Genomic DNA, 11,131 nt, shown 5'->3' with positions numbered 1-11,131 from the left:
CACACACACGCACACGCACACACACACATACACACACACACACACACACTCGTGTATTTTCTGAGCTCAAGGCTGGCGTTTCTGCTCTGATGCATCACCTCTGTTCATCTACTGAGACGTCTTTAAGAGAGCAGCATCAAGCACTGTTCATCAGGTGGGGAGTGTGTGTTTGTGTTCCTCATCTCCAGGACATCAGACAGCGGCGTGTGAATGTGCAAAGGCCATGATGTGTGTGTGTGTCAATGTCTATGTCTTATATGCATCCCACTGCTTTAACACGAAGCTCCGGCTCGGAGAGCATCACACACACACACACACTCGCTGAGCTCTCGCTGTGACCCGTCAGCCTCATAAACACACTGTATTTCTGAGTCCCATGAGCTCTTCCCATGCATTCAGTGCGCTGCTCTCTCTCACGTGACTGACTGCTCCTCACCATCATGTGAGCTCTAAGTAGGGCACGAGCTTTAGTCTCGACTAAACTGAGGCTCATCTAAACAATGACGGCTTGCTGTGGGGCCCCGCGGCTCTGTGGAGGCCCCTCTCTGTGGTGACTGCGAGATACATCCTAATGTCAAAATAACGTGGAATTGTGCTGCCTTCAACGCAAATGAGAAGCTCGCACCGAACAAAACATGGCAGTAGCCTCCGCTCTTAAAACAAAGCTTCCACAAGAGGGATTTCATGGTAATTACATAGATTTTTTTTTTGGGTAGCACTTTAGTACAGGGACCAATTCTCACTATTAACTAGTTGCTTATTAGCATGCCTATTATTAACATATTGGCTGTTTATTAATACTTATAAAGCACATATTCTGCATGAGCATATCTCTAATCCTGCCCAATGCTTAAACTTAACAACTACCTTACTAACTATTAATAAGCAGCAAATTAGGAGTTTATTGAGGGAAAAGCATAGTTAATGGTTTGTAGTGAGAATTGGACCTTAAAATAAAGTGACTTTTTTTTTTTTTTACATTTTAATAATCTAAAAAACCTTTTTCCACTATAAAGTACCTCTTGTGCAATGGGCCGTTTTCATGCATGTTAAAGGTTCTTTGTGGAACCATCAATGCCAATAAAAAAACAAGATATATTGATAAACAGAAAACCCAAAAAGTACATCTGAATTCAAAATAATTAAAATTATTCATTTCTATCACTTGGTATCACAACTAAATGTTTGTCGCATACAGCAAATGTGAAAGTCGATCGATTAACACCTGTTTTTGATAAGCTGTTCCATACATCACGCCTTTACACGTAAAATTAAAAAGACTTGCAAAACCAATTATCATAATTCACTACAGACCTCCTCGGTGATCTACAGATTATATATATTTTACAGATCAGTGTTTCTACCATTGTTTTTAATCGACACACCCCTTCCAACATCACCACTCCTGCATCATCTACATTTAGAGTTTCCCACTTGTGAATACGACTTTACTCTTAATTATGATATTTCAATTCCACTTGAAGCACAGATTAGACTGCATATAGGAACTGTGATGTGAAATGATAAGCACACAACATGCACAACATGCATACTCTACAAGAGGAGCTCTTCCACAACACTTCTCCTCATTTAAAGCTACAGTTCTCTTTCTACAGCCTGGTGCACCATCATTACAGACTGAGAGCTGAGCTGATCTGATCATGATCCTAACCCTAATTCTAAATGGTATTGTGCACAGTCACTCCCCCTCAGCCAGACCCCAGTCAGCGCAGGAAATCCCGCTAATCATGCGAGCTCAAGCATCATTCACACAGCCTCGGCGCTCACGACACTCGCAGATCCCTGATCCCACCACACACTTACTGAGCTTATCCTCCGGTCGGGAGAGAGGGAAGCAGCACAGCTGCCCCATCACGCCTGCCTTTGTCTGGCCTCTCTGTCCTCAAGCGCAGGAGCAGCGGTACAATCCAGACATGAGCGTGTGACTGACTCTCGCTCCACTGCGATTATGCAAGCGTGTGTGTGTGTGTGTGTGTGTGGAGGGGCTGGTGGGAGATTGGCCGACTGTAGCTCCGCCTCCATCCTCATGCCAGCTCGAATAATTGCTCTGGAATGGACAGCGCCTTATTGCTCTGTCTGTCTGTGTGTGTGTGTGTGTGTGTGTTTGAGCTCAGTGAACTAACAGAGTTTAAAACATAAATAATGTTTTATTGTGTTATTATAGCTGTTGTCACTTTGAGAAGTACATTCTGCTGTACAAAAGTAATATATTTCTGTCATAATTTCTTCAAGTAAAACAGAACATTTATTTTGGCAGTTTATGGTGAAAGTCTTTGAGTATCAGTGTGTTTTTATCAAATGAAATGGTGAAATGCTGAAGTGACTCTGAAGTTCATGTGTTCATCTAGTGAGAAGCAGACGAGCGTCAAGTGTTTCATTATGTTCAGTGGAGCAAACTGAGACACACAACATGCAGACTTCACATGTTACACACTACAGAGGCGCTCCGTCCACAGACTTACTGAGCTTATCCTCCGGTCGAGAGAGAGGGAAGCAGCACAGCTGCCCCATCACGCCTGCCTTTGTCTGGCCTCTCTGTCCTCAAGCGCAGGAGCAGCGGTACAATCCAGACATGAGCGTGTGACTGACTCTCGCTTGCGTGCGATTATGCAAGCGTGTGTGTGTGTGTGTGTGTGTGTGGAGGGGCTGGTGGGAGATTGGCCGACTGTAGCTCCGCCTCCATCCTCATGCCAGCTCGAATAATTGCTCTGGAATGGACAGCGCCTTATTGCTCTGTCTGTCTGTGTGTGTGTGTGTGTGTGTGTTTGAGCTCAGTGAACTAACAGAGCTTAAAACATACATCTGGCTGCTGCTCACACACTCATAATCCAGAACAAGAGATTTCTGTGCAAATAAAAACAGCCTTGTGTGTGTGTGTGTGTGCGCTCGCTTGATTAATCAGTTTAATCTGACATCAAATGCTCTAACAATTAAATGACCTCATATTACACTTGACAGTGACTATAAGCCATTAAATTACTAACGCCTCCATCCTCATGCCAGCTCGAATAATTGCTCTGGAATGGACAGCGCCTTATTTGTCTGTCTGTCTGTGTGTGTGTGTGTGTGTGTGTTTGAGCTCAGTGAACTAACAGAGCTTAAAACATACATCTGGCTGCTGCTCACACACTCATAATCCAGAACAAGAGATTTCTGTGCAAATAAAAACAGCCACACACACACACACACACACACACACACACACGTTTACTCATCTACAGTAAATAGAGACATTCCAGTGACTTTTGTTTTTATGTACAGCTAGTTACAAATACTACAACCTACCCCAAGTCAACACTCTAACCTTAACAAAAAATAAATAAATAATTAAATAAATAATAATAATAAAAAATGTTTGGCATGTTACAGTAAATTTTTTTTTGTTATTTTATCTGAATTTATGGTTTAACTATATTTTTATAATAAAAAGCATGCCTAATAAATTAAATTAATAAAACCTTAACAATTATTAACAATGATTTAGTACAAATTAATTATAGTGGAAATCAAATGAAGGCAGTGTTTTTATCAAATGAAATGGTGAAGTGCTGAAGTGACTCTGAAGTTCATGTGTTCATCTAGTGAGAAGCAGACGAGCGTCAAGTGTTTCATTATGTTCAGTGGAGCAAACTGAGACACACAACATGCAGACTTCACATGTTACACACTAAGTGTCATACAGCCCTACTTTTGAGTTTGATTTATTTATTCCAAAATTTGCCAAATTCCATGATATTTCAGTAAACGTTATACAGTAAATCCCATTTTTATGACTGGATTCTGTGTTTCATCGCTGAAATCATAGGGACCTAGTTTTGTCAGATTTAGTTCACTTCTGGGTACAATTTTGTCCCAAAAATAAGCCTAAGTAGGTGCACACAGACACACGGGCTGGACACAGTTTCCAGCAAACGTATCCTCTTCCTTCCTTTACTTATCATTGTGTCCAGGCAGAATGTCGTTGCTTATTGTATTACAGTGATAAAAATCTAATGACAATCACCACTGAGAACCATCAGAATGAAATTAGAAACCAACATCTGGACACAAGTTTTTGTGGAAAATGTGCGTCATTGTCACGAAAAACTTCACCTCAATTTCTTCCTCGTCTCAGCTGATCGTTCACAGTCACTGTAGGCAACAGTAAGTCATTAGCAGACTGATTCTGACTCTAAATATCCATCTGTTTAGATGCAGAAAACACATACTAATTCACAGAATGCTAACCTAAAAATCATCATTAACGAACCCCTCATGTAGAAGATATTTTGAGAAAACTGTTCTTTCAATGGAAGTCAATGGTCATCAAAATTCTTCAAATGATCTTCTTTTGTGTTTGGGATGATGTGAGGGTGAGTAACTGATGACAGAATGATCATTTTTGGGTGAGCACTTTAATGCTGTTCATGCAAAATACAATTTCCACAATGGTCTTCTGATTCTAAAGTGAATAGTGACATGAGATTCACAGTGAGTACAGTCACACAGAGCTCACATGTGTCCTCCCAGAGCTTCTTCAGCCCTGTCCATCCCACAGCTCCTCTGAAATCAGCTTCAATTAGCCTGTAATCTGGCAGCATTAGAGCCGCTCGTCTGAGGCCGGACACAATGTGAGACGTGTCTCTGCTGCTGCTTACGCTGTTTTAAAGTAGCAGACAGAGATACTCTGTCATCAGTTAAATGTCACACGCTGCTGACTCACGCCATTACTAATGCCACAAGTGCTACATAAAGAGCCCACAGTTCAAACTTTATGAAGCCAAAGTCCACACTAAGAGGCCACTGCAGCAACACACTCGATAAGACTCCTCTTTATAACAGTTCAGCTGGTTTCACACTGTTCCAGGGTTATTATAGTCTGGATAGTTTTTATTTTCTTGATATTTTAGTCGCCGATTTCAGCTCAGATTCAGAAAGTTTTTCTTTTGAATAAATACTTCTTAATTGGTTTTTACTGCTTTGAAAATGAATGATTATTTTCTGCAGTTTATTGAGTTCAGAACACTGACAGTCACAGATTAAGATAACACTTTATTTTAAGCTCTAACTCTCACTATGCATATAATTACCGCACTGGCTGTTTATTAGTACTTACAAAACACACATTAATGTCATATTTTGCATGAGCATATGATAGATCCCTTAATCCACACCATACCTAAACTTAACAAGTATCTTTCTAACTCATATAGTTAATAGTGAGAATTGGTCCCGAAACCAAAGTTTGACCCAGATTAATTTAATCAGACCACAGAAGAGACTGTATTTGGCATGCAGTTTAGTTTTAAAGGGGTCATATGCTGCTAAAATGCAAAATTTTGTGTATTTGGTGTAATCAATTGAAATCGCATCATATGACCCCTTTAATGTGGATTTGAGCAAGAATTACTAGGAGAGACATCTAGCAAACTCCTTTTAAATTATGACCTCACTTTCACCACATTTGTGACCCTGACCCTGGACCGTTGTCCAAATGAAGTTCTTAGCAATGCATATTACTAATCACAAAAGCTCTGATATATTTACGGTAGGAAATGTACAAAATATCTTCATGGAACATGATCTTTACTTAATATCCTAATGATTTTTGGCATAAAAGAAAAATCAGTAATTTTGACCCATACAATGTATTGTTGGCTATTGCTACAAATATACCCCAGCGACTTAACACTGCTTTTGTGCTCCAGGGTCACAATGTAATAAATGTTGTAATAAATTATTTTAATTTTCTCTGTGAATATCTGTTAAACTGTAATTTATTTCTGTGATCAAAGCTGTATTTCCAGCATCATTACTCCAGTCTTCAGTGTCACATGATCTTCAGAAATCATTATAATATGCTGATTTACTGCTCAAGAAACATTTCTGATTATTATTATTATTATTATCATTATCATCATCAATATTTAAAACAGTTGAGTACATTTTTCTTTGATGAATAGAAAGATCCAAAGATCAGCATTTATCTGAAATAAAAAGCTTTATACACTCTACTATTCAAAAGCTTGGAGTTTTTTTTAATTTTTAAATTTTATTATTTTAGGGGGAAAGAAATTATAGAAATGAACACTTTTATTTAGAATGGATGCTTTAAATTTAGATTAGATTAGATTTAACTTTATTGTCATTCTACAGAGTACAAGCACAGTACTTGTATTGATGATACAGACATTTATAATGTTACGAAATATTTCTATTTCGGATAAATGCTGTTCTTCCAAACTTTCTATTTATCAAAGAAACCTGAAAATTCTACTCAGCTGTTTTCAACATCATCATAATATTAAAAAATATTTAGCAGCAAATCAGAATATTAGAATGATTTCTGAAGGATCGTGTGACTGGAGTTAAGATGCTAAAATTCAGCTTTGAAATCACAGGAATAACTTATGTTTTAAAATGTATTCAAATAGAAAGCAGTTATTTTAAACAGCAAAAATATTTCAAAATGTTAATGTTTTTGCTGTACTTTTGATCAAATAAATGCAGGCTTTGTGAGCAGAAGAGACTTCTTTAAAAAACGTACTGTTCAAAAAGTTTGACTGGTAGTGTATGTTTATAATTATTTTCATTATCAATTAGAATTGATTTTGTTGATTAGTTCCAAAGGAAGCCACCATGATAAAGTCACCAGAGTTACACTGCCACAAATATGACTGCTATTTGCCTTGATGACAAATCCAAAAGGAAAGCTGATATTTATGTCAGAAAAGATTTTAGCAGGTAATTAGTAGTAAATATTCAGTCTCCTCCACTAATCAGTTCATAAAACATGAGACGTAAATAAACATACACACATTCCAGTGCTTACATGCTTAATTAGTTCCTATATTGATCAGATTATTTCAGGTCTGCAGAACTCCTTTCAATCCATTCAGATCAACTGAAGGCTTTTCAGCCCGACTGAATCATCGATCCATTATAGATGGATTATTTTAAAATGCATTTCAAAGTAGCTATTTTTGTACAGACAGCAAATCCACTATCTACTACAGAAAACATCAATTTTTTTGTGTTCCCTAAAGATTTTGACTAAACAAAAGCAAAAATCACAATGTGTCTTTGAGAGATGGACACTGACTGACCTCAATGACCTCTAATCATGCCAAACAACGCCATTCTGTCAGATGTCAGTGGTGCTGATAGCAAATGATCACAGCTCTACTGCAGTGGTTATGATATTTGGCACAAACTCGTATCAGAATGATGCAAGAGATTAAGACTGACGGTACAGAATAGTGTACAAAAACCAAGACCAGTTCAAAGAACAGCACAGAGGGTTTGAGACGAGTAACAGAGAATCAACACTGACCTCTAGTGCCATCTTGTGTAATATCACACAAACCCTTCCCAACAGGATGAACTGAAGGGAACAAAATAAGCCCAAATGTGACCCTGGAGCACAAAAGCAGTCATAAGTCGCTGGGGTATATTTGTAGCAATAGCCAACAATACATTGTATGGGTCAAAATTATACATTTTTCTTTTATGCCAAAAATCATTAGGATATTAAGTAAAGATCATGTTCCATGAAGATATTTTGTAAATTTCCTACCGTAAATATATCAAAACTTAATTTTTGATTAGTAATATGCATTGCTAAGAACTTCATTTGAACAACTTTAAAGATGATTTTCTCAATATTTAGATTTTTTTGCACCCTCAGATTCCAGATTTTCAAATAGTTGTATCTCAACCAAATATTGTCCTATCCTAACAAACCATACATCAATGGAAAGATTATTTATTCAGCTGTCAGATGATGCATACATCTCAATTTTAAAAAATGGACCCTTATGACTGGTTTTGTGGTCCACGGTCATATATGATCTCTAAATCTAGAGGCCTAGAGAGAACTCGATGAGATTTAGCAACAGGGGCGCAACTGCACATTTGCCGAGGGGTATGCAAGATCAGTGTCAGCACCCCCTGGATTCTAGTAGCCCCTATAACATTAACTCCTGCAGAAAACTTTCTGCAAGTCAGTGACCAAAAGCCCATTCACTAGCTTGTGCATGGAAGGATACAAACTCATCAGGAGTGAAAAAAAAGCGGAAAAAGTGGGGGAGGAGGGGGGAGTGTGTCACATAACATCTCCTGATGGCGGACCGCAGACGGTAGAGAAGACATTTTTTTAATTCATTTTTATTTTCAATGTAATATTGCTCACTTTTTAGTTAGGTAATTTGAATACACACACACACACACACACACACACACACATATATACATATATTAATTTGCCTCAAAGTTATTCATATTTTTGCACATTTTTATATAAAATGAGAACACTGTAAGTAAAATTTACTTTAAAGAACATCTGTATATATATATATTTTTTCATTTTTACTTATAGAGATAATTCATGGAAAACTGGCCATGCTAAGTTGAAGATTTCTGCCAAGATTTCACCTGATAGAAAAACAAATACTATTAAAATGAATGACCACTAGATGGCAGCAGAGGATCATTTATTGTCTCATTTACCATTTCCACTCTGTAATATAGTTCTTTTCACGTGTTTTACTAATGGATTTATATTTAGATATTATAAAATCACAATTATAGCATTTAAAAATATCCTTTTTTGTCAAAATTCAGCATTGTTTTGTATTGAAATATGAAGTAGCAAGAGTTTTCAACAAATCAGATCTACTTGAATCACACAGATGGCTTATTTTGAATTCAAAATGGCAATTTTCAGCGAAAGGTGGCTAGTTTGTATCCTTGTTTACACTCTTCTCAGTTTCTCTCAAATGTAAATCAAATCCACATTCACAAAAATTTTTATTTATGGTGGTTTATTTTTATTTTTTATTTTTTTAGCAACAGAGATACTCAGACATGAACTGATATTTGCACAGTGGCACATAAATCTTCATTATTTCAATATAGAAATGTATTTGACTATACTGGACTGTTTTAGTGCTTAAAACACAACTGAATATTAATTTGTAATTAGCTTGGTTCTGTGTCTCAACACCCCCAAAAGCTTGTTCTCCATCATTGCACAGGTTTACTCATGGATGAGACATGCAGATAACTACATAGTTTACTCAACCTTCACTGAATTTTATATAATCAGTGAACTCTGAAAAAAAAATCAAAAAAGCTAAATCAAGCTCCGTACAAAGGAAAATAAAAAAAAGTTCTCCTTTGGATCCCCATCTGCAATAATGTGAAAAAGGCCGGAAGTCAACAGCACATAAATGCCAGAATGTAAAATTAGTTATTTTGTGCATTTAAATATCGTTTCATTTTCATACTTTACAAATTAACGAAAAATCAGCGCTTATTTTCTAGTACAACTGCACTGTGCTCACATGTAGCCTACTTGTGCATTAAATTACAAATCAAAAATGCGCCCTATTGTGATCTCGAATTGCAGAATATTTCAGTACACAAGACTTTTTATCTTTTGCATCATTTTGCATGATGCAAATGTATTTTGATTTAAGGGTGTTTAGATATTGGCATTGGAAAACAAGACAAAAATACTGAGGAAGATTCATTTTTGCAATGCATATCTAATGTCATGACTTTATGAATATAACACTTTACAAACACGTTTAAAGCCTTCATTTGTGAAAAGCTTTTCAGTGTTTGTTCATGTTAGTTTACAGTGCATTAACTAATGTTAACAAATACAATGCTTCATTTTTTTAACGTATTAGTAAATGTTGAGATTAACATTATGACTAGTAAATGCGGTAGAATTACTGTTATTTGTTAGTTTATGTTAACTAATGTAGTTACTTAAACTTAAAACAAGTAAAAGGCTCATTAATGGCATCATGAAGAAGCAACTACTACTAGACATCAAACAGCAGCAGAAGATCAAGCAAAGGGAAGACGCACATACTGTACATACGCATTAACACTTTACTTAAAGCCTTTATGTAGAATGCATTATAAAAGTAGTTTTAACGCATTAATTATGCCTTGTAATGCACCTTATAAATTTAAATTTGGTTATGATTATGACAAGATATCACATACTACAATGCACATTAAGAATAATTATAATGCATTACAGCCTTTAATAACCCATTTTCAATGCATTATACATTAAAGCTTTAAGTAAAGTGTTACCGTACACGGAGAGCACAAAGAGAGGAAAGAGTGTGGAGTGAAAGAGCCATTTGCTTAGGTTTACTATTTGTAATTCCATTAGATGACACTAGTAGAGCAGAAACTGCTTAATCCAGCGTAAACTATGCAGCAAGTGTCACATGTCCTGAAAAGTGAAGCCAAAACGTTTTGATCGCCCTCTCCATGTAAACGAATGTTACGTGAGCCAAACTAAAAATTAAATTACATGTTTTTTTCCCAAAGATGGTTTCCGTCATTTCAGGTAGTTACATCACGGTAATGCACGTTCAAGTGTTCACTTTTCTAATAAGTTCACTAATTTTCTAATAATAACACGACTCCACCAATCACTACGCAGACTCCAGATGATGTCATCGAGAAGACAGACGGCTTCTTGTTTTGGCTTCACTTTTCTATTGTCCATCTTTATTTTTACAGTCTATGCTATGCACCAATTTGCATGAACATTGCATAAAGTCAGATTCAAAATTCATGCTTGATTTTTTGACATATTAGAGTTGAAGATGGATTTTAGATATCTACTGTATTTTTATCACTCCTCACATCAGGCACTCCAGAAAGTTTTAGGAATAAAGTGTTATATACAGTACTGTGCAAAAGTTTTAGGCCACTAGTATTTTCAGAAGCTAATAAATGGTTTTAAGTCAGTTATTTCTCTCTTTTGCTGTAGTGTGTCAGCGGGAAATATCAGCTTCCATTACCAAATATTTCATTCGTCTCCAAACACACAGACCTCGAACTCAGAGAACAGCGCCGGATCCAGCTTCTTAACGCCCTGCGAAGACACACACACGTCACACAGTAAGTCCAGAGCAAACAGAAGGACAGGCGAGGGAAGAGAGAGTACAGTAGGGGTGGAAGCGTCTGTCGAGGCAGATAACCTCAGCGGGAAGCGTGTCCTGCGGGAAGATTATAGACGCGCCTCCTATCTGTGTCCTCCACATGAAGAAGAAGCATCCACACACCGTACTGTCTGTCACACACACTCACAAACACA

General features: G+C 37.0%; 2 protein-coding genes across 3 annotated transcripts in view; both read right to left on the bottom strand.

The window, feature by feature from the left end:
* LOC107717036 (A-kinase anchor protein 7 isoforms alpha and beta-like) overlaps positions 1-1,961 on the bottom strand; it is a 10,272-nt gene extending 8,311 nt beyond the window's left edge. For both annotated transcript variants that reach the window (XR_001637280.1, XM_016523679.1), the window contains exon 1: positions 1,825-1,961. Coding sequence is in view for 1 of the 2 variants with exons in the window: in XM_016523679.1 (XP_016379165.1) it covers positions 1,825-1,873 (49 nt within the window). In the remaining variant the exon portion in view is untranslated. The remainder of the gene's footprint in view (positions 1-1,824) is intronic.
* An 8,882-nt stretch (positions 1,962-10,843) lies between these two features.
* LOC107717019 (A-kinase anchor protein 7-like) overlaps positions 10,844-11,131 on the bottom strand; it is a 7,512-nt gene continuing 7,224 nt past the window's right edge. Inside the window, 1 exon segment of the mRNA XM_016523665.1 lies at positions 10,844-10,909. Within this exon segment, the coding sequence (XP_016379151.1) occupies positions 10,844-10,909 (66 nt within the window).

Source organism: Sinocyclocheilus rhinocerous, unplaced genomic scaffold (genome assembly GCF_001515625.1).
Source record: "Sinocyclocheilus rhinocerous isolate Xijiao unplaced genomic scaffold, SAMN03320098_v1.1 scaffold210, whole genome shotgun sequence".
Classification (NCBI taxonomy): Eukaryota; Metazoa; Chordata; class Actinopteri; order Cypriniformes; family Cyprinidae; genus Sinocyclocheilus; species Sinocyclocheilus rhinocerous.
This window is presented reverse-complemented; position numbering and strand designations above follow the sequence as displayed.